We start from the raw sequence: 22,762 nt of genomic DNA, 5'->3' as shown, positions 1-22,762 counted from the left end.
GTGCTAGAAGCTCAAGCTAAGCATGTTACTGTTGAGCTGTTAGCTTAAACTCAGGCTTCAAACAGCTGCAAGGAAACAAATCATAGCTAAAAAAATAAACACTCTAGGAGCATGGACACTGTCGTTGTATAGGACTTAGAATATCAGGGTTCCATTTCTTACCAGCTTCTGAACTTTGAGGGTCATTCTGAACAGTTCATGCCAGCTCACAAAGGAATACAGTACGTGTGTTTTCAGACCTTTGACTGGGGGAAGCTGTGTGGTTGGAAATTGGTGTCTGTGAGTACCTTAAAATATTAACCTTTACACAGCTTGCTGCTGATTCTGTTAGCTGCATGGAGGCATCAAATGTCTCGCTTCATCATGGACATTAGCAGCCCCAAAATGCTGGAAGCAATCAGTTTTCTCACAAGGTGCTGGTTTAAGTTTCAGCTTTTAGTCTTACTTTAGTCTTTTCATTTTGTAAGGGTTTGGTGGATTTAATTAATGTTTCTGTTACATTTCCAAATCAGGAAGAAAAAGCACGCATCTTAAAATTAAAACAAACAACAGAAGCAGCATTTTTTTATTTCTTTTTTTTCTTTACAGACTGATTAAAGAAAATAAAAAACATCAAGAACTGATTTTGGAAATCTGCTCGGAAAAGGACAACTTGAAAGACGAATTGAAAAAACGGACAGAAACAGAAAAGCAGCACCTTAACATTATTAAACAGGTACAGATAACAAAAGAGAAGTGGCAGATTGTATCTTACTTGTATATGGTGCCAGCATTTAATAGGATGTACTTGGTAGCACAGGGAGGAAGGTGGGAATGCCCATACTCAGGCATCCTGAATGTTTTACGAGGGTAAAGCCATTCTTCTACCCACTGAGTATTTACTGGCTAAAAATGTGTTGCATCTTTAGTTGAATGATATGAGTTCAGAAACTCAGTTCACATGTTCAGTATCGGGAAGTCTTTTGGAGTCAAGAGAGTTCCAGTTCTATGAGTTGCCTTGTTAAGTAAGTTATGCATACCTTGGCTTTCTGCTAAAGTCAGTGTATGTTTGCTAAAGGCATCTTGTGCATTTTGGCAGAATGGCAAATTCAATCCCCTATCCTAATAAAGTGATTTATTTCTTGCATGTAAATGTAAGGGGATCTTATGCAAGTGTTTTATCATGCCTGATTTCTCTATGGTAATCTTAGCTACTGCATCTGCTAATAGAAGTGAATGAGTGTATTTTTTGTAGTAAATGCTAACAATATGTGGAATATCTATGAAGATTAGAGCATATTAACTATGATCTTACACATTATTTTGGTATTAACAGTTAATACATACAGATATTTGGTGAGTGAGTGGTTCAGAACCATGACAGGCCAAAGAAGAACATGAGTTTTGCATTGGTGTGGCTGGCTTCAGTGCAGAAAGTATCAAAAATACTGCATCAGGTGTCACTGCTTTATGAATTTATGAAGGAGTTAAACTTTTTTTGGAGTCAAATAAGTAAGATGTGTGACACTACTTGCTTGGAGGTGATGTCACAAAACAATGATTTGGAGTGTGATACTTTTATATTGTAGCTGAATAGTGACTGGAGCTGTGTGATACATTGGAGTAAGACACACTTGAGGTTTTTCTTATTTATGAATTGTTTTTAATGTGATAATTTCTGACTTAAGTGTTTTCTGGTAGCTTTCAAGTGAATGAAAGTTTGTCCGTACTCACAACTGCAAGCAAAATGTGTACACTTGTAGATGTGAAATGTTTTCTTGTGCTAGGGAATGATCCACTTGCAGAGAGTGTGATCGCATTCATTGTGTGGTAACAAATATTGTAGTTTGTTCTTGTCTTTTGTCATAGCTTGGAAATGCACAAAAATGCAGTACTAGTCCTGACATCTCTACTTTTTTACACCCCTTTCCCCTACAATAAAATAAAAAAAGGCAGACTTCAGTGAATTGGTTCTCCCTGGAACAAGAGAGTAATCATTAAGGAACAATTAGAACAACCTTTGGACAGCATTGCAGTTTGTGTAGCCACCACTTACCCTTGTGCCAGTGCTATGCTGCTTCCTGTTGTACTGCACTTGAATGGCTGTGCAGTGGATGTGCTTTGGGAGGTGTTCCAGTTGGCTGTCAGTAATTATTCTTCAGCTGGATCAGGACTCTGATCTAGTTTGCTGGGTGGCTAAAAATACATGCCAGCACAATGACTAAGTGCCACCTTTGTATTTGCTGAGTTATTTTTCAATGAATTAATTGCTGGTTCAGTTTGGATGCTTGACGTCTCTGCTGGCACAGGGTTATGGCACAGGGATATCAACCAAAGAATGGAAGACAAAGTAACTTCGTACAGCAGCCATCTCTACTACATTTGCTGTCAATCTTATTTTTTTCTGTAGTAAATCACTGTGCCTCGTTTTACTTTGTTTGGTGCTCTTGTCTCACATAAGATGAAAATATACAACTTTTATGCTTGTACTTCAGTACAAAGCTAGATGTTAGTATGGTGACTTGCAGCTTAAAGCACTGGTGAGGATCTGTTGTAGCATATAATTTTCTGTGAAATGTTCCTGCCTGTACAAAACATGATCAAAGTCTTATTTTCCCTATAATTATATCATACTATTGTCTTTTAGCTAGAAGCAAGAATAGAAGAGCTTAATAAAGAAGTGAAAGCTAATAAAGACAAACTTGTAGCTCAAGATGCAGCAGCCAAAAATGCTATTCAGCAGTTGCATAAAGAGATGGCCTTTCGAATGGAGCAGGTAATAACTTTTAATTACTGAACATCTCATGAATGACCTTGATCTTTGTAGGAAACTTGCAGCCTTGATTGTTAAATCAAGTAGTTCAGTAAAAAAATTTCCAAATAGGTACTACTACCATGCAGTTACATGTATATTTTTGATAACTATCACTAAATTTCTAAATGGCTGTTAACATTCTGGCGTGACTGATGCTTTCTTACAAATATACGTAGCTAGGTGTATGCAATTCAGCCCTTCAGGACATCTCGTTTTCCTTGCCCAAAAGCTGATCTCAGTTCAAGAGGTGGTAAAAGGTCCAAGTGGCTCTTTTTTACCACATAACTTATCATGAAATGTTTTTCACCTTTGTGCTGAAAAAGCTCTTATTTTTTGTCTCGTGATTTACTGAGAGCTTGGAATTTTTCCCCTCTTAATATTATGCCATGTATTTATTGATTGTATGTTCTCTAAAGCTCAGTTCCTGATTATTTTTTTTTAAATATGAAGCAGAATTTATTAATGCTGGGGCAGAAGGGAATCCATCCGAAAAAAAAAGCCACTGAACTGTTGACATCTGACAAGAACACAGGACTGAAACTGTGTTTTTACAGAAGTTTTGTTTTTATTACTAAAACTTGTCAGATACACTACTTTTGAAATAACCAACTGAATTAGGAATTACTAAAATAGTGCTGATTTGCTTGAGGTGTTCAGCTCAAGTAAGCAGCAGTAAGCAGCAAGCAGCTGCTTAGATAGGTATTGACTGTTAGGAGTAATTCCAATTGAATTGGTTGAACTCTTGTCATGCTTAAGTGGGGATCTAATGTTAATCTTTGCAAAATTGGAGCTATTGAGCTACTTTGTTATGCTAGTCTATTGGATATTTTAGGTATTGCAGTAGTGGCTTACAAAAGGAAGATAGAATGAATCAACCTTATGTTTCATATTTAAATATTTTTCAAGGCAAATAAGAAATGTGAAGAAGCACGCCATGAGAAGGAAACAATGGTGATGAAATACGTCCGAGGGGAAAAGGAGTCACTTGACCTCCGAAAGGAAAAGGAGATACTTGAGAGAAGAGTGAGAGATGCAAACAAAGAAATTGAAAAGCACACTAATAAGATTAAACAGCTATCTCAGGAAAAAGGAAGATTGCACCAGCTCTTTGAAACTAAGGTGCTCCAAGTGTTGCTGTGTGACTTGAGTGAATGATTAAAAGTACTATCAAACAACCCTTACCAACACTAGTTTCCTATTATGTCTGGTAAAACAAACCTGTTTTCATTTGATTTTACTGTGAAAGCCACTTTCTGCTGTAGGAAAGGGAGGAAGTAACTGATTTCTTACTGTCATCGTTTTGCTTATTTGGATCTTTTTAAAGGCTGTAATGATATTAAATTATTGCAGTCTCTATTGAAGTTTTTCTGTCTGGGCTTTGTATTTTTCATACTACTAAAAATTGGTGATACAGCAGTAGGATTTTTCAGTCCTGATTCCAGAATATTGACATTCCACTTTTAGAAGCCAGTAAGATTCCCATCAGCCTCCTGAATTACCCAGATCTTTCTGTATTGCATTTCACAACTCTGTTTCATGTGGAAGTCTCTCACATTGATAAATCAGTAGAGTTCATGTTGATTTGGGTCCTTTTTGAGCAGTTTTACTGAGCACAACTGTTGAGCAAAGAAGGATCTGAAAATTGCAGTCTAATAAAAGCCATAAAAATACATTTCTGAAGCAAAAATTCATTTATTCTTTCTCACAAGTAGGAAATAAGGGCATGGCTTCAGGTTGTAAAACAATAAGTATGTTGATAATACCTCATAATTACACTGCAGCCTTACAGGAATTGTACTGCCCTCATGGTGCATCTGTAAACCTTTTTTTGGTAGGTGAACCTGTCACTTCAGAAACAGTTTGAAAGTTTGGCTTAATGGCAGATCTGTGGATAAGAGCTGTAATAGTGTGGACCAGTGATGTGCTTCTGTTCAGGTCTTAACTTGACACTGACTTACCATGATGATGGTTTGACCTGCAAACACATACAGAGCTCACACTGCTCTGCACCTCGATAGTTGTAATGTCATTCCATTTTCTATCTGTGGCCCTGTGTAATATATAACTTCACCACTTTGTGCCTGTTTCCTCATCCTGTTGCCAAAAAGAACAACAACAAAAAAACAGCTTAAGGAGATACTTATTTTGTGCTTTGTCTTTAAACTGAATTGTGGCATTAGCATGTATTAACAGCAGTGCAGCGTTACCTTACTACTTGAACTAGAACATTGATGTGTTGGGTTTTTTTGTGCATTAAGGTATCGTGAGCATATTTCGTTCTGTGCATGGCTTTACTAAGTCCAGACATTGTTAACAGTGCATTTTAGCCTTCAGCAGGAGTCTTGTTGTGGAAGCAATGGATGATTGAAATCCGTAAAATAAAATTGATGAATTTTTTTTAGGATGCTGAAGTCACTCGACTCAACAAAGAAATTGAAAAATTGAAAGAGGAAATCAATTCTCATGTTATCAAAGTAAAATGGGCTCAGAACAAATTAAAAACAGAAATGGATTCTCACAAGGTTGGTGAAGTACTATCATGACATGAAACTGCAGTCAGAGCAGTGTAGTTACTAAAATCTGCTTTAGAATATTTTCTATTTGAACACCTGCAACAAGTTGGAGTAGTGCTCTTAAATTTATTGATATTGAAGTGGAAATGTTGGAATGTGTGAGGGGTTTGTGCAGTTCAATCTGATCTTTTTTTTTTCCAAAAGATCATTTTTTAATTTGGATTTTGTATGATAGGTTTACATCTTTTTGCTTTATTAGTTATGTGATAGATTTAATGTGTTTGTTATCAGAAAATGTGTGCAGGCCATTTTTGCGTGCTTTCAGTGCTGGAACAGATAAAATTAAAGTAATACCTGAGTGAAAGCAAGGGGGATATGTGTGTGTTGGTGAGCCAGGGGGAGCTGGACTTTGTTTTGATTCATTTCAAACTGAAGTAGATAACTTTTATTATGAAAAATGCTTTTTCTAAATTAAGATAGATAAGTAGGCTTAACCTTTTTCATTCCTGTTTCCATAGGAATCCAAAGAGCGCCTAAAAGATGCAACAACAAAGTTGACTCAAGCAAAAGAAGAAGCAGATCAGATAAGGAAAAATTGTCAAGAAATGATAAAAACCTATCAAGTAGGTACTTTTCCTTAGGAGGTGAAATTACTGTTTGTAAAAATGTTTGAAAAAATGTTTGTTTGTTTTTTTTTTCCTTCCATCTCTGCCTTAAGCGGTAGCAAGAAAGAACGATTCCATGTGAGCTGCAATGCTGGGGTGACCAATCACTGATTTATTTATCAACTTTCCAAGTAAAGCAAAGGGAAAAAGTTTGTCATGTTTGGCATCCAGTCTATGTAGGCCTTCCTTCATATGTTCAGAACTGTTAGATACCTACCAATGAAAGCATGTTCAGTGATGTGGAAAGCTGTCTCTGCTCATAAAGCAGGAAAGGGGAATGTAAAACCATGAAACTGTCCTTGTATCTTCTATCCTTTTAGGAATCAGAAGAAATAAAATCAAATGAATTGGATGCAAAATTCAAAGTAACTAAAGGAGAACTAGAGAAACAAGTGCAGGAGAAATCTGACCACTTGGAGGTAAATACGTGATTTGTGGAGACAAATGTTGGAGAAAGCACAGTTGTTAACGTGGTAGTTAAGAAAGCTGTGAGTTTCTAAGATTCTTGTCAGGCATCCTCTTTTTGGTCTAGTACTCTATTCCAGGTGTCTGTCTTCAGCCCCTGTTTCTGGAGGATGTTTTTTAGTTATTGCCCCAGATGAACTTTCTAAAGACAAAGCTATAGAAAAAGTATGGTACAATGAGAATAAGTGTTCTTTCATTTATGAACAATAATTTTGCTATAATTTGGAGCACAAATTCGAAGGCAGGATTGTCTCTCTGAGTATTTTGCTAAGTTATGAGTCAGGGATATCTTCTTTTCTCTGTAGCAGCCTGCTGTCCCAGAAGCTAAATTCTCTAATGATTTAGTACCTGATCACATGTGCATGTGTCAGCTAAATGAGTTACACAAGTGTCTCTTTGCTGTCAACATTTGCCAGGAGTTGTTGAGGTGTTGATTTTGTACAGCTGAAACTAAAATGTGAAATCCTATTTTTGTTCTCAGTTCTTCCTAAGAATAAGGAAACCTTTAGGGTACCTGTTCTTTCTTAAACCCTCTGAGCTTTTGTGTTGACCTGCATTGAGCTAGATTTTCTTTGACATCCCAGGAAATGTCATTTTCAGTTTAGATTTCTTAAGGAACATCTCACTCTTTTTTTAAAAGGTGCCTCATGCAAAAATAAAAGAACTGGAAGACTTGAAGAGAACATTTAAAGAAGGCATGGATGAGCTTCGAACTCTGAGAACAAAGGTAGTGTGTGGGATCATAGGGCAGCGAGAGGCAAAGTGTTGGCTTTTGAAACAAGATATGTTCGATTTGTTAATTGTATTTTTAGTTCTTTGAATAAATGTGATTAGATACTGACTGGCATGAAACCAGAAGTACATAACTGTGACTGTGTGGCTTTTTTTGTGGCTACTGGTCCACAGTAACTTTTGTTTTATGGTAGGCACCTCATTAGACTGAGAAGATAAGAGAAATATTTAGTTGAGATCTCCTGAAGCTAGTCTATGAGTTGTCTTGCTGGTCCCTCAAACTAGAGATAAGTGGGGCCTTAGAAAGAGAGGGTTTGGATTTGTAACTGGGAAGTTCTGTCTTTGAATCTTAGTGCATTAGTCTTGTAAGTTTGAGCTTCTGAACAAGACTAATGTTAGTCTCACTTGTTTAATTTGATATTTTTTGCATCAAATTTTGTGTATTTTTCTATCTGTATTTTATATTTAAAAAAAAAAAAGGTATTATTGTTCTGATCTGCCTAGAATCTTGAAAAGTAGTGTGTTTTGTACAAAAATCCAGACATCCGATCATAATAATTCAGCTTCAAAGCTTGGGAAAATAAAGTTTGTTTTTTTCTGTTTAGGTAAAGTGTCTAGAGGATGAGCGTTTAAGAACAGAAGATGAATTATCCAAGTATAAAGAAATCATTAATAGACAGAAAACTGAAATTCAGAGTTTACTGGACAGAGTTAAAACTGTAGATCGTCTGCAGGATCAACATCAGAGGTACAGATATGCACTTTTAGGAATGATGTGACTGATTTTTTAGGAAATGGGAAGTTACTTATTGAAATGATGATGTGTTTTAAAACATCCATAATGTGGAATATCATCTTAAATGTTTTGTTTAATGTACATCAATATTGCTAGAAATAGAACATCAGTAGTCTCTTTAGGAGACAGGTGAGTTTAGACTCATCCAATGGAAGCCTTTTGTTTCACTATACTGTATAGAAAGTTCTGTCATGTAGGAGCCTGCTTAGTGCTTGCTTTTTTGGAAGACTGGGGAAAGTAAGAACTAAAGTGGAAAGATCCATTGCTTCAAAAATGGGATGGGTGAATTAAAGTATTTAATAACAGCTTCATATCTAGCAGATACTTTGCAGACAGTAAGGAACATTTGTGTTTAGGGTGGGTTAGTATTAGTTGTGTTGTGTAGAAGGTTGCTCACTTAAAAGTATAAGGAACCAAGAGTTCGTGGACAGTTGAGTTTCTGTGCATCTGTGTTTTCTGTATGACTTGTATTAACTAGAATGCGGAAATGCTTTCTGCTTCATTGATTCTCAGTAAATAAAATAGCTGTTGGATAAACAGAACCACTCACATGTCCCTCCAGTGCTTCTAAGGAGTTCTTATTTGTCATTGAAAAGTCCTTCAGCAATATGTTCTCCTCAGGCTTTAGAGAATGAAGCATTTTCCATTTGCTCTGTGCTGGTCAGCTGTACTAGCACTCTCATCAGCCTTCCTTTCTAAGGTAAAATGCATTCCATTAGAGACAACTGAACCTTACACTTCAATCAGTAACAGTTTTTTTTTTTTCTCTTGGAATCCTGCAGAAAGAATCATAATAAGCTTGCTGACCAGTGAGAAAACTGCAAATGTTTTTTTCCAGTTATCTTTTCTCAGTAATTGAGATGTCCTTGTAAATGACTCTATTTTTCTATTATGCTTGGATCAAAAGTTTGTTTTTAAATATCCTATGTTTGCAGTGCTCATTACTGCTATATCATTTTTATATAGTCTTTTATTTCTCTCTTAAAATGACCTAAGTGTGTTTTTATTACTCTCTAGAATGTTTAATAAAGTTGTGGAATCTCAACAAGAGATTGAAAACTTCAGTCAGTAAATGCCTGTTATTTCTGAAAAGAAATCCTGGAATCTGGAACTTTGTTTTTCTTACTGTTGCTTAGAACAAATAAATTTAACTACCTGTCATCTTCTTGGAAGGAGCTTTGTCTTAATTCGTGTAAAATCTCATCTCTTTTTTCCTGATGAGAAAAGATTGTAAGAGCAGGTTTCCTTCTTTTAGAGAAAACTGAAAGGAGACTTGTGTGAAAAGATATCATAAAGTGGATGTTCAGCTATTTTTTGTGCATTGGAAGAAGTATTAAAATATTTGGAGTTTTGCAGGAAAGATTATTTCAGGTTGCATGCTGGGATCCACTTTGAGCTGGATGCTGTTTACCTGCAGTGTTTCAGGATCTCCTTTACTGGAGAATTTTAAGAGTCCCTAAGACCATCCTGAGATATGTAAACGTTTAATTTTCTCTTTCAACCCTGACTGTTAGGTGTAGAAATGTCTCTCATCATAATGAAAGAATGTATTTTGAAAAGCACAACATGAGCATATTGGATTTGCAGGCCTTTCTCTTACCTGCAGTACTGCTTCTGAGAATTTTGTTTAGACATCCAGTACAGTGCACAGTGAACAGAGAGTTTGCCTTCCTTGAGGATGCCACTGGCTACAGCCCTAACATAAGATACAGTTTTCTGTGTTACTTCATCATTGCATCATGTCATGAAACAGAATCTGTGAACTCTTTTGGTATTTAAAAGCACTCAGTGATATGCTAGGGTCATTAATTGTTTTTTTTTTTTCCCTTATTTGGTCTCAAATGCTTTTATTTCAGTAAGGTTTCATATCTGATGACTTCAAGCTCAGTTTTCCCTAATATAATGCAATTTTTTTGACAGAGATGAACAAGATATCAGTGCTTTAAAGGAAGAAGTAGATGGTCTCAATTCTCTTATTGCTGATCTCCAGAAGGACATTGAAGGTAGTCGGAAAAGAGAATCTGAGCTATTGATATTCACTGAAAAATTAACCAGTAAGAATGCACAGCTTCAGTCTGAAAACAATTCCTTACAGAGCCAATTGGATAAGCTTTCTTACAGCGAAAGAGAGCTGCAGAATCAGCTGGAATGTGTTCAGCAGGCTAAAGATGATTTGGTGAGTATAGCATGCAGCTTGTTTTCTGCACTACTGAGAGGTCTGGAGGACATGAATTCCACCTTTCCTTTCCCAAACTCAAGTTCTTGAGTTTGCCAACCTGGAGAGGAAAGAAATCCCAAAGTACACTGGGCTTAAATGAGGTGAGGGTGTTACTGTGTTGCTCATTTTGTCTTGGAGGGCAGAGTTCTCTGTGAGCTGTCATTGGAACAATCAAAAGCTTGTAATTCATGTGTGAAATTTATTACTGCAAACTGTTTTTTAGGTCATCTTTGAAAAATGTAAGTTGAACATCATTTTTAATGAATAAGTTAATGTGACTGCACTGTACAGCTCTACATAGCTCTGTGCTGCATTGTATAGATGTTACAGAGTTTAGGAATCTCTTACTGCAGATTGCACTGTTGTGTATTCATCTGCAGAGCTAGTGTTTAGTAAATTTTAAATGCAAGAGATTATCAGGTAAAAACTGCATTTTTTTTTTTTTTTTTTTTTGCTTATGACCTATAATTTCAGGCCACCAAGTTGCAGAAGGAGGAGGATCAACGAAAGCTAGAGGTTGAGATGCTACAAGCTCAGCTAGCTTCAGAGCAGAAGGAACTGACAGCACTGAAGACCCATGTGGATGAACTGAAAGATGAACTGACTACACAGAAGCGCAAGCATGCAGCAAACCTGAAAGATCTCACAAAACAGCTTCAGCTAGGTTGAAACTATTTTCAGATACAATGAGCCAGCCTAGTCTGTAAGCCCCTTCACAGGGTCTTGTAGAGATTAGAGTCATGTCAGTATTTGTATTGAGTGCACTCCTTTAAGATCTTCCTGTCCCTAAAGAGAATGAGAGTGAGTGAGCAAGTTAGATTTGGGGGAAAGTGCAGTTGGAGTAAACAGCCCTTAGTGTCAATTGTCAGTCTTATTAGTTAAAACTAATAACTTTGGCTTATTTGTAATGGGCTTATGCATAAAATGAAAGTTTATCTCAAGAGAGTTTGCTCTTTGTTACCCTGTGTGTCACTAGCTGAATGTCACTGTGGGGTGCATAAGGATTCTCATCGCTGTATGAGCATATTCAAAAGTTGCTAGAAGTTTTCTTCTCCTGGCTGTATCAGGAGTTACTGCTGAGGGGTAATGTGCAGTGTATTAAACAGAGCACTTCAGTTTATAAAGATGGATTAGAAAGACCAGGGTTGTTTTTTTTCCAATAAACAGAAATAATTACTTGGTAGTTCATGAGCTCTGAATGCAGATAGTTTTGAATACATTCAAATCTGTTTGAAAGGGAAAAACCTCCTACTGGTGTTTTGCAAGGGAAGTTATTTGTCTCTTTTTTTGTATGAATATGAACAGCTGTGCACTTTCCCTTTTCATCCCTTTTGAATGAGTGGTGCTTCTGGCACAAGTACTGCTTTCAGCTCCCAGTAGTGATAGTCATGAGATCCTAAAACAGAGCTGCCATTCTGTCATTCAGCGGTTATAAAAGAGATAAAATCAAATCTAAGTCGTCTTGGTCTGAATTAATTTTCTGTGACATTCCCCTTTGTCTACAAACTGCTGTGGTGTATTAGGGATCTTAGTGGATGTTGCATTCAGGTACTTCATGTCTAGGGGAAAGGAGAGAAGGAGGGTAGTTGTTTTCAGGTGGTGGTTCTCCCATGCCCCCACGTAGCTTTTAGTTGCTACCTTTAAGTAGTCAAGCCATGTTAAATTATTGCAGGTTACAAAGGATTAGAGTGTTTGTTGTATCACACTGTGATTCTTGATTTTTAATCTCCTGTTGGTAACCATAATTTTATTATACTTTTAGCACGGAGGAAATTGGATCAGATTGAAAATGGTAATTATGACAAAGAAGTCAGCAGCATGGGGAGCCGTTCCAGTTCATCAGGTAATATGACATAACAGGGCTGCCACAGCAATCCCTTCGTCTTAATAAGGTTGCCATGGTATGCTGCCATGAGCTTTTGTTCTTTCTGTGGTTTGTGCATATGCAATGTGTGGGCAGTTTAACACTAGAGCTGACAAAATAGCTTTCAAACACCAAAATGCATGTGGCTGAATGCAGTTAAGGGTTCTTAATTCAAGACTGAAGCTTGATGTTTATATGTTTTGCATCTTCTTAAACACCTGACTTTGCTTTTATGTTTGGAGGAAGTTTAGAGCTCTCCAATTTGTAGAGGACCCTCTTAAGTGCAGCCAAGGACAAAACAAAAATTAGCAGTAGCTTTCAGCAGTGTTTAACTGCCCTGTTGACAGTTGCAACTGTGTAAATGATAAAATCAATTAGCACGTTTAGAAGCATCAGCGTATTTGTGTAAAATTCATTACTTTCTATCCAGTTAGCTGTAAAACAATTATCTTTAATGCTGAAAACAACATCTGTTTTCTTCCTCAATAGATTAGGGTTTTAAGTTGAGTTAAGTCTGCCAAATTATTGCGTGATCTTGCTGTAGAAGAGAGAGATACTTAGAAAGTTGAACAGAAAGCAAAAAATATTTCTCTAATCAGTGCTGCGGACTATTTGTAATGTAGGTCTCTGGTCATTCTGTACACAGTTCTCATGGTTGTAATTTTAGTGGACTCTAGAACAAATCTGTTTAACATCAGTTCAGTCTTGCGTGAAGTAATATTAATGAATATGAAGGTACTTCTGCAAAAGTATTACCAAAGTAAGCTCAGTTACACTAATGGGATTGTGCCTATACCAGGGGACTACACTGCTGTTACAACTTGCGTTTAAATGGTATAAATACTACTTATATAAAAACCTGCTCACATATAAGGGAAACCAACATTCTGAAGAAAACAGGCTATTGAAATATAATGAATGCATTGCACTGGTGAAGTTCTATTTTATCTAGGTTAGAAATGAAAAGAGCTTCTAAAATTGGAATGTGTTGGCAGGGTCCCTTAATGCACGCAGCGGCAATGAGGATCGGTCTCCAGAGAATACTGGATCTTCAGTGGCTGTGGATAGCTTCCCAGAGGTGGACAAGTCTGTCTTGGTCGAAAGAATTCTAAGGCTACAGAAAGCACATGCTCGAAAAAATGAGAAGATGGAGTTTATGGAGGATCACATTAAACACCTAGTGGAGGAAATCAGGAAAAAAACAAAGTATGTTCTGAGTTTGGTTCATAAGTTTTCCCTATTGAGTATGCATAAATGGTTGTATATGTGAGACACTTTTTTCCTTTAGGAGTTCTTAGTGTAGTTTTGGTATTGTCAACTTTTGTTGAAATGATGTGGGAAGTTATGATTTGAACGAACAGTGACTTCAATGGCTGTTCCAACAAATAAGTCCAACAAAAGGTTGCTCCCTGGTTATCTTGTACTTTGTGCTCTTATGGATTAATGTCGCGTAGCTCTCAGTAGCAACTGAGAACTGACAGTAGTGCTGCAAATCCTTCTCCAGAAACTTGAGTCAGGCAGAAAATAAAGCATGTGGTTGGAGTTGTTGCTAGAGAAGTTGGTTTAAACAACTCTTTCATGCATGAGATCTCTGAGCAGTTTTGTGTACAGGTCATTGTTGTACCGTCCTTCCTCTAGCTCTCAAGGCTTACTTGATTTGAATTTCAGCAAGTGTTGCTACACTAATGTAATATATCTTTCCTGTGTGCTGAGGGAGATGGTTTCTGTGGGATAATAAAATCATCTTAAAATTGAAGACTCTTGTCATGTTTCATGAGACAAGTTCAGGTTGCACAGTACTCATCTTTCAGGATGAGTGGTGTTTTCTAACAGGTCATTCTATCTTTCAGCAAAGAAAAGTAGGTGGGGCATCTTTTAGTCCTTTTTGGCTGCAGTAGCAATATTATTTTCTCAAAGTACTTCTAAGTACGTATAACTTGCGCACTGTAGTGACATGACCATCCATTGTTGCCTGTATCACCTGCATACCACAGGTGATAGATTTTCTGCTGCCATAGAAGTTGCAGGAGTTGAACTTTACTGCCTTTTCAGTAATACAGTACTGCTTGAAAATTACTGTATGTCAGGATACTGAAGTTAGTTTGGTGTCTGCCTTTTCTCTACCTTCTAATGCTATGATGTCTTTTTTACTTTTTGCCCAGAATTATTCAGAGTTACATTTTGCGGGAAGAAGCTGGCGCACTGTCCTCAGAGGCCTCTGACTTCAACAAAGTACACTTGAGTAGGCGGGGAGGAATTATGGCATCTCTGTATACGTCTCATCCTGCAGATAGTGGTCTCACGTTAGAACTTTCCTTAGAGATAAACAGAAAGCTGCAAGCTGTGTTAGAAGATACATTACTGAAAAATATTACACTAAAAGTGAGTGTCTGTCTCTTTTGTTTTGTGAATTCTTGTGGTTCTGAAGTAATATCCATGAAGAGATGTGTGCTATTGAAGGAGGAGGCTTTTTGGATGTCAGATCAGTGTGAATTGTGACACTGATAGCACTGGGTTAATCAAAGAGTGCTGTAACTTGAACTACTACCTCCCTGTGACCCCTGTCACACACTGCACTGGTGGGCTGGTTCTCAGCAGTAAATGTTGGCTGTGTGTGCATTCTGTGGAGAAGGGGTTTTGCATGTTCTCCCCAGCTGTGTGGAGCTTGTGGCGTGGGCTCCTCCTGCCAGGCTGTGTGCCAGTCACTGCATACCACCCTGAGCTGCTGGGTCAGCACGTCTGCTGTGAAAGGATGGGAGGCTGAAAAGAGTTGTGTAGGCTGCCAGGTGAACTGCCATGTTCTGTAGAAGCTGGAGATCTCTTTCAGTAATTGTAATTCTTGAACACTGTACTTCTTAGAGGCAGCCTGTAGAATCTTAGTAACCATAACAAAGACTTGCTCAGAGGTTTGCATCTTTAATTGAAATGCGTTTGGTTTTCTCTACCTTTCTAATCATTTGCATTTGTTCTGAGTACTTGTAAGTATCAATCTGCTGATATAATTATTTTAACTTGTTAGTGGATGTGCTGATATTACTTGTTTTCTCTCTGTAAGTTAACCTACTCTTTTTTTCCCCAAAGGAAAACCTTCAAACCCTAGGAACAGAAATAGAACGGCTTATTAAACACAAGCATGAACTGGAACAGAAAATCAAGCAGACATAACTAAAGCTTCTGTGGAATAAATGGCATGAAGATACAGAAAAGGCAGGTGCTACAGACCACTATTTTTTAATGTTTTTCCTGAACTTTGATTGCCTGCCAGCACAAGCAGTATTTTGTGTACACAGCCTTTAGTCATGCGGGCTGTCCTTACTTTGAGAGATCTGCAGGCATCTGTGTAGTTCTGTCTACTCAATACCAGCCTGAGGTGTTGCTGAGTTTTACTAACACTATGCTGATCTGAAACTTTCATTTGGAATCACATACAGATACTTTGCAGTGCATACTATGTTTCGAGTGAGTTGCAGTGAGACTTTCGTTTCTGCGCTGTGTAATTAATCAGTCTCTTAACGATGGAGCTTGAAAAAATAAATCAATTATGTTTTAAATGCTGTTGAACATATCCAATGTTGCTGAGCTTTAAGGGCTTTCAGACATTATTTCTTTTCTTGCATATTAGTTCTGATGTTTAGGTTGATTAAGCGTTTTTGACAAATGCATGGAAAAATGCTTTGTCACAAAATTGTTTTTTTGAGTGATGATCATGGTATTGTTTATTTTCTGTATTGGATTAACATTCAGCTAATCGATTTCTTTATTGAAAAGAAGTGAAACAACAGTAAAATTAAGGGTTTAAGAGACTTTCTGGTGCAGTTGTTGAGTATGTGTAACATAAACGTCAATTCAACAAACCCAGTAACCCCTGATCTTTAGATATATAGATCTAAAGAAATCTGATCTCAGATAATTGTTAAAAGTTCTCCAGCATTCTGTGTATTTAACAGCATTTTAAAAGAGTTCAGCTGCCCACTGTTACATTGTGATTGCATCTGTTTTCAGACGAAGAAAAAAAGCTTTTTTTCAAATAGAAACTTACTGAGTTTTCTCATTACACATGGATAGACCAGCCAGTGAAAGTGATAGTAAGAAGTGGAATATATAACTTGTGGGATTTCTGTCTGTTGATTGGACTGTAGAAATGGCATAGAAATGATGTGACTCCTTAATTTTACTGTTGTGAAGAATTAGGTGGTCAGTGTGGCATGAACTGAGAATGGTTGGTTTGTGTTTGAGATGGTGATCATAGAAGAGGAACAAGGTGGCAAAGTTCTAGTTTCACAACAACATACTCACATTTTAATTCCAGGATAAGTAATCTACAGAATCTGAAGTGTCTATTCCAGCAGTAGATGCATTGTTGGTGCATTTATTGCCTTTTGACCAAAACTTATTGACCAGTTCACACTGTAAATACATATTTTGTTTTTTTTTCTTAATTACTTGAACTTCCTGTTATGGAAAAAAGGTTGTGTACACTTACATGCTACAGCATTCAAATGCTCTAGCTATTTGAATTAGGGCACTTTGGAGGGGGGGAAATCTGTCTTACTCTACGTACAGTTTACATCATATACAAAACAAGGGCTTGAATCCTGCAGCATACAGGGAGGGGAGCTTATGAAAGCATCTCATGTGCCACTGAGTCACTTGAGTGTTGTTGTAATGAACCAAATTGAGCAGAAGGGTCATGTTTAGTGTGAGTAGATGGTACAGGATAGTGAGACTTCCTGTTTATTTCAAGGATAGGCATTTCTGAAAGTGCTTGCAGGTTCAAGACCCACTTTGTGCTCCAGAGAGCTTCAAGGGTCTTTGGATAGCAGGTCCCTTCACTGTCAGTGGGTTTTGTTTAGAAATGAGGGAGTGGAAACCAATGATTTAGATTCTCATGAGCTTTGGAAAAACTGTGACCCTTTAATCTGGGAGGGTTTTTATGCATACATATATATTTTTTTAAACTCCTGAGAGCAATGGTTGTGCAAAATGTTAGGGAATTTTTACCAGCACAGTCACGGGACTACCTCTGCTTTACCGTTGCTTAAGTGATGTGGAGAGGAAAATTCCTGGCTCTGCTGGAACAGACTTGTCACCAACATCTGGGAAGCTGACATCTAATCCTGAGCAAACAGGCAGTTGGTCTCGGCTGAACTAGACCTTCTGCTGAAGGAAAGGATCTTGAAAGATCAACCTGCATGTCAAGACATAGCTTAGCTCTCGTATGTTTGCATTTTTGTGCTCTAATGTACCAGATCTCTGGATATTTTCAGGTGTTCAGCTGAATGACTCCAGTATTTTAGATATCATGTTAATAGTGTAATCATTTAATGTATGTTCAGATGTAAAATGTGAATGAAGGAGAGGTATGGTGCAGATGGAACAAGTGCAATGACATTGTGGAAATTTTTATTTCTTTTTGGCATGGTTGTTTCTCCTTTTAAGTTATTTGAGAAGCCTAGCTAGTTGTCCTTCTAAACGCCGCTTTCTTTCTGTAGCACTAGTAACTTTCCAGAGTTTTTTCCCTTGGTGTGGAGACACAAAGCAGCCTAAATTTCACTCCACGTACTGTGTTGCGTACGGTATTCACATGGACCAAAGTCATCTTCTAGAAGCTTTATTTTAAACATACCTGTTAGAGATGGAAATTTCATCAACTTCACACATTGCCAAATGATTCTGTATACAGTAAGTCCAGAATATGATGAATACATGATGGAGTCAGCCAGCAACTTTGCTAAATGATGTTGCTCATTCCTGAGAGCTGGTAGTGTGTTAATTCACATAGATGTTGCCAGGCCTTTTATTTTGGTGGGGTAAATTATCAGCAGTGTAATATTGTTCAGTGCACATCACAAGAACATGTCTGAAAAGGTGTGTTTCTGTGGGATGGTTCACACAGGTGAACAGCAGTGGGTGCAAGGCTTGTTTCATTTCATTTCACTTGCACTTTTTTGGATGCTATTTATATCATGAGCCAGAGATAGAAAACTGCCCTCGGAATAAATTAATTTTGCCGGTGAACCAATAAGCTAATTTTGAAGACAGCCTGGAGCAGTTAGCTTACATATCTGTCACTGAAATTCAGTGTCCATTAGATGTGTGATTGCCACAGGCTTCATCTGAAAGTTCCAAGCTGGTGGCTTTTTGTATCCTACTGGTTGAAACAGCTGTTTCCTAAATACTCAGGGTGCTCCTTTAATTGAAACATCACACATCCAGATGTTCTTAGAGGCCCTACAGGAAGGCTGCTGATGCTTTTCTACCCTCTGTAAAATCCCACACTGTTGTCTAAAGCTGTATCCTATATACTGGACAACACCATTTTGTGCTGTAGAAATCATTTCAATCTCCAGAATGCAATGGAGATCAATTTCTTCCTCAAATAAGCTCTTATCATCTTCACTTGTTGCTGGCAACACCCCATGCTAACTCCAGCTACTGAAACAAAAATTTACACTTTTGAAATAGTTTTCATTACAAGATTTTAGTTCTTAGCTAAAAATTAAACAGTAGCAATTTCTGCTTCCACTGAATTGAGTGTAAGATGAGCCTGTATGCTGCAGGGAACCTGCAGGAATCCAGGGAGCGGTTCAGAGCTCAAAGCCTGACACATCCTATAGGAATGTATGGACTTGGATCCTTCTTGCTAAGCAACTGTGATGGGAAATGCCAACGGTAGGTGGCACTAGAAATCAGATTTACCGTGTCTCCACAGCCACCTGGAACCTGTCAGAGGGCAGACAGCTGAGCTGCAGAGGAGGGAGTTGGGTGGCATTTAAAGCTTTTCTAAGATGGATGGCGTTTCTTTCCCATTTTCATATTCTAACTGAAACTATGTTAAATCTTCCAATATGTATACGTATGTTGTCTGAGTATACAGAGTGTCTATTGATTAAATTTTGTAGATACTTGCTTCTGTATAAAGTTTTTGAAAATATCACTATATATTCTGTATATACTGTACTTTGAAATAATAAACATACAAACGCGTGAGAGTTGACTTTGAATCTGTGGTTTGTGCCATTGCCTGTGTGCTGCTGCCCACCTCTGGGCTGTGCAGGTACCTGCTGGACTTCTCTATTGCACTGCCTGAACAAGAGGTGGCAGTGCCTCGTTGCTGTGTATCTCAGGTACTGCCAGCCAGTCCAACGGTGAAACCAGGAGAAGTAGAGCTGTACATCCCTCACACACCATATTTCATCTCTGGGAAGCTGAACTGAGACTTTTCCATCCTGAAGGCAGGTGATAGTCATGCTGTAGCTATTCTGCTTGAGTTATCAATTCCAGTAACTGGTCTTAGTGCTAGAGTCCGCTTTTTTCCTTGTGTAATGCAAATTTGACAGTGCCATAATCTTCGTATTCAAGGACAACTCCCTTTGTAACAGCTCTACATCTGAGGTGCCATGTTTGCTGCTCTGTATTATTCAGTTACACAGAAGGAACATGTATTTTAGTCATCTTATTACTGTTTTTAAAAAATGCTTTGACTAGAGGCTGTTCATTGTGGCCATGCTTATATGAAGATATAAGTCCAGGATCAGATTTGTATAGTCTGTCCTGCCTTTACAAACTGGTTGCATGAAGATTGGGAAAAAAGAAGACCAAGAAGGGGATAGTTTACAGAGTTTATTTTAATACTTCGTGTGGAATGTTTAGTGAAAGGAGAGGAGGTCTTTTCAGTTGAAATTTAATGGCAAATTACCACTAGCTTCTCAGGAGTAGGCTAAGGGTTCCCTTATAATTTCTGGTTGCTGTTATTTGTATTGCCCTTTGCTGGAATTATTTTGTGGTTTTCTGTCTCATTTTCCAGCTTTTTTCATTGGGAGCAGTTCTAGCTGACAGATAGGACCAAAACTCAGTATTTATTTGTGCTCCCAAATACGTAGCAGTGCTATTTGGAAACAGCCTGAAGCAAAATCACCTCCTATACAAGTCTTGGGCTTGTTGGTATTTGTAAGTTTGTTGGCAAACTATCTTCTCACTCCTATTTCAGACCAGCACAACTATATTTGCAGAAGGGTTCCCATGGCACAGCCACCTTCAGTACTGAAGCTCTCAAGGATGACAATCTGATACTGGAGCTATTGGCTAATAAACCCACAACCCAGTGCTAGCAATCTGCTTCTCTAGCCAACTGTGAAAGAGAAAATCAACACTTCTCTTTTTTTCTCCCTGCCTTATTTTAAGGTGTTTTTTTTTTTTTTTTAATAGGCATGGTTGGGGTTTTGTTGTGGATTTTTTTAGGCTATTATGCATTAAACCACAGTGGATCTGTGCCAGATTTTGCAAGATGCATGTGTAAAGTAACTCCCATCAGAGTGAGCACCGATGAACAAGTTCTCAACTGCTGTGTATAAATTTGCCATTGGATATGTTTATGGCTGTTCTGCTCTGGTGAATGCTCTGTGGTCAGGAAAACTCCAACCTTCAGGTGTTGTAGGGCTGCACACTGAGTGCAGCCACCCCACTGATCTCAGAGCTGCTGTAATGCCTCAAGTGAAGCATTGCTCTGGCTGACGGGCTGAACTAATACTGGTCTGAATGCCTGTGGGCTACCTAAGAAGTTTCTATTTAAAAAAATAATCCTCTGGGTGTGGATTGAGGAAAAGCAGCACATGAAAGCCTGAAAAGTATGTGAGCTCTAACAAAATGCTGGTGTTTTGACACAAGGTAGGTGACAGCCTGGAAGGCACAGCCTTTCCCTTTGGGTTCACTGGTACTTCCTTCAGTACTGCCCTGGGCTGTCTAACAGCAGGCATTCAGGTACAGGTGCTGCCTTTGAAGATGGAGATGGCTTGAAGCAAGGTGTGAATTTAGGGCAATGTTTTTCAAGCTGAGATCTGTAAGAGGTAGCTGCATCTGATTTCAGAGTGGCTTCATGCCTGGCTGCTGATGGTTCTCGCATCACTGCTGGAAGGAGCAGCCTACGCAGTGGCAGCAATGTTTGTGAAGCTGTACTGTAAAAGCAGCTGGTTAAAAATACTCTCAAAGAAAATTATTAAGTCTGAAGTTGCTTTAACTCCGGTCAGTGTCTAGCACACAGGAGAAAGAGACAGTGAAAATCTCTCACATCAACGCTGTGTGTGGAAGAAGTGTATGGCAAAGCTATGGGTGAAGAAGAGCAAGCTTAGTACTGTCCAGCCCAAACCTGCTCTGTGGGCCTGCAAATCCCCTGGAAACTTCAGCAAGTCAGAGGTGAAAGCACTGACTTTGTGCTCTTGAGTTGTAGCCTACCAGTGCTGTAAGTGACTTGAACTAATTGGCTGGTCTGGTTTTACTGTAGTCGTTAGATTATCAGAGAAATATTGATTAGATGGACTCTGGAAAATGCTTACAAGAGGACAGGACTCCACTGCTTTGGGGACAGAGACAGGATAGTCCCAGGGCTCATGCAGAAAGCAATGAGGATATTATCTGCAGCTCTCTACCTGTTGAAGTGTTTCCTACCTGCTGCAGGTCACTGCTCAGTGTTTGGTGGCAAATTGAGAAGTGAACATCTTTGTGCTATATGCAGTGTTTCTGGTCACTCATACAGCCCTGGTCCTCATGCTGCAGGGACAGGAGCTCATTGAACAAGGCAGGACAGCTGGCAGCAAATCCACTGCATGGCTCCAGGTAACACTCACCCTGCAGCCCCACTTTTCCCCTGGCTCTATTCAGGTATTACTGGGTGCTCAGACTCAGCTGGAGCTCAACAGGTGTTCTCCATCAAGGACAGGCAGAGGGAAGCCAAGCTGGTGAAATAAGCAGCAACTGATCTGAATGTCCATGGCTCTGGGGATGCTCTGAAGTCCCTGTGGTCTTCCTGAAGTCACGCAGCTCAGACCTTGCAATCCTGACACCAAACGCATTGAGGCAGGCTGCTGGCTGTGAATGGCTACTGCAATGGCACTTCAGAAAAGCAGGTACACCTCTGCACCAGAACCTGACAAAGCTTTTGCTCCTAGGGCAGGTGTAGCCCTTGGAAATGAGATGGTGGATTTGGTGATAATCCTGTAGCATGAGGCTGCCAGTTTACTTTTTGTTTTGTTACTTGAATTATATCAAAAAACTTCCCTCTTCTGGACTTTCCTTGCAGTCTTCCAAGACTACTTGTTGACAGTGAAAGACTATTCAATTATTTCAGACTGTTTTGACCTTACTCAGATTGGTGGCAGAGCCAATACTGTGCTGGCAGTGGTCACCTTGTATTGCCAAACAAAGTGTATCTCACTAAAAAAAAAACTTTGGGCAACTGCAAGCTGTACTGAGGCATGCTGGCAAGCAAGCTCACTTCCACAGTACTGAAGGAAAGTGTGATTAATTTTTCCTTGACTTTGACAGCAGCTAAAACAATAGAACCATCCTCAAAGGTTGAGGCATGCATGCCAGCACAGTTTCTCCAGAGGACAATTAAAAAAAAAAAAGAGGGAGTTTTGTTTAATTGTGTACTAAAGCGCACACTGGAAAAAACCCACAAACAACCCTCCCACTGGGAAGCAGCAAGCTGAGCACCAAGCACCGGGGGAAGTTTCTGGAAGGGAAGGCTGGGGCTGGCGGGCGAGGAAGTGAGGTGCTTCCACCAGCTCTGAGTCACCTGAGCCACAGGCTTCCAGCTACGGGGCATCAGAAGGGCTTCTCCAGAGCAAAACCATGCCCAGGCCGCAAAGATATGGCCTTGTAGGCTTCCTTGGGAAGTGCAAAATCCCATCTTGCACTGAGGTGATGGGGCAGGGCCT

General features: G+C 38.8%; 1 protein-coding gene across 4 annotated transcripts in view; it reads left to right on the top strand.

The window, feature by feature from the left end:
- CCDC186 (coiled-coil domain containing 186) overlaps positions 1-19,051 on the top strand; it is a 32,330-nt gene extending 13,279 nt beyond the window's left edge. For all 4 annotated transcript variants that reach the window (XM_085229210.1, XM_085229209.1, XM_085229211.1 and 1 more), the window contains 14 exons: positions 589-715; positions 2,627-2,755; positions 3,701-3,913; positions 5,197-5,316; positions 5,826-5,930; positions 6,293-6,391; positions 7,078-7,164; positions 7,775-7,917; positions 9,886-10,141; positions 10,658-10,847; positions 11,946-12,026; positions 13,043-13,253; positions 14,210-14,429; positions 15,129-19,051. In XM_085229210.1, coding sequence (XP_085085336.1) covers positions 589-715; positions 2,627-2,755; positions 3,701-3,913; positions 5,197-5,316; positions 5,826-5,930; positions 6,293-6,391; positions 7,078-7,164; positions 7,775-7,917; positions 9,886-10,141; positions 10,658-10,847; positions 11,946-12,026; positions 13,043-13,253; positions 14,210-14,429; positions 15,129-15,212 — 2,065 coding nt within the window. In that variant the 3' untranslated portion in view covers positions 15,213-19,051. The remainder of the gene's footprint in view (positions 1-588; positions 716-2,626; positions 2,756-3,700; positions 3,914-5,196; positions 5,317-5,825; positions 5,931-6,292; positions 6,392-7,077; positions 7,165-7,774; positions 7,918-9,885; positions 10,142-10,657; positions 10,848-11,945; positions 12,027-13,042; positions 13,254-14,209; positions 14,430-15,128) is intronic.
- The last annotated feature ends 3,711 nt before the right edge of the window (positions 19,052-22,762 follow it).

The sequence above is a fragment of the Meleagris gallopavo genome, chromosome 8, assembly GCF_905368555.1.
Source record: "Meleagris gallopavo chromosome 8, MGAL_WU_HG_1.1, whole genome shotgun sequence".
NCBI classification, from domain to species: domain Eukaryota; kingdom Metazoa; phylum Chordata; class Aves; order Galliformes; family Phasianidae; genus Meleagris; species Meleagris gallopavo.
This window is presented reverse-complemented; position numbering and strand designations above follow the sequence as displayed.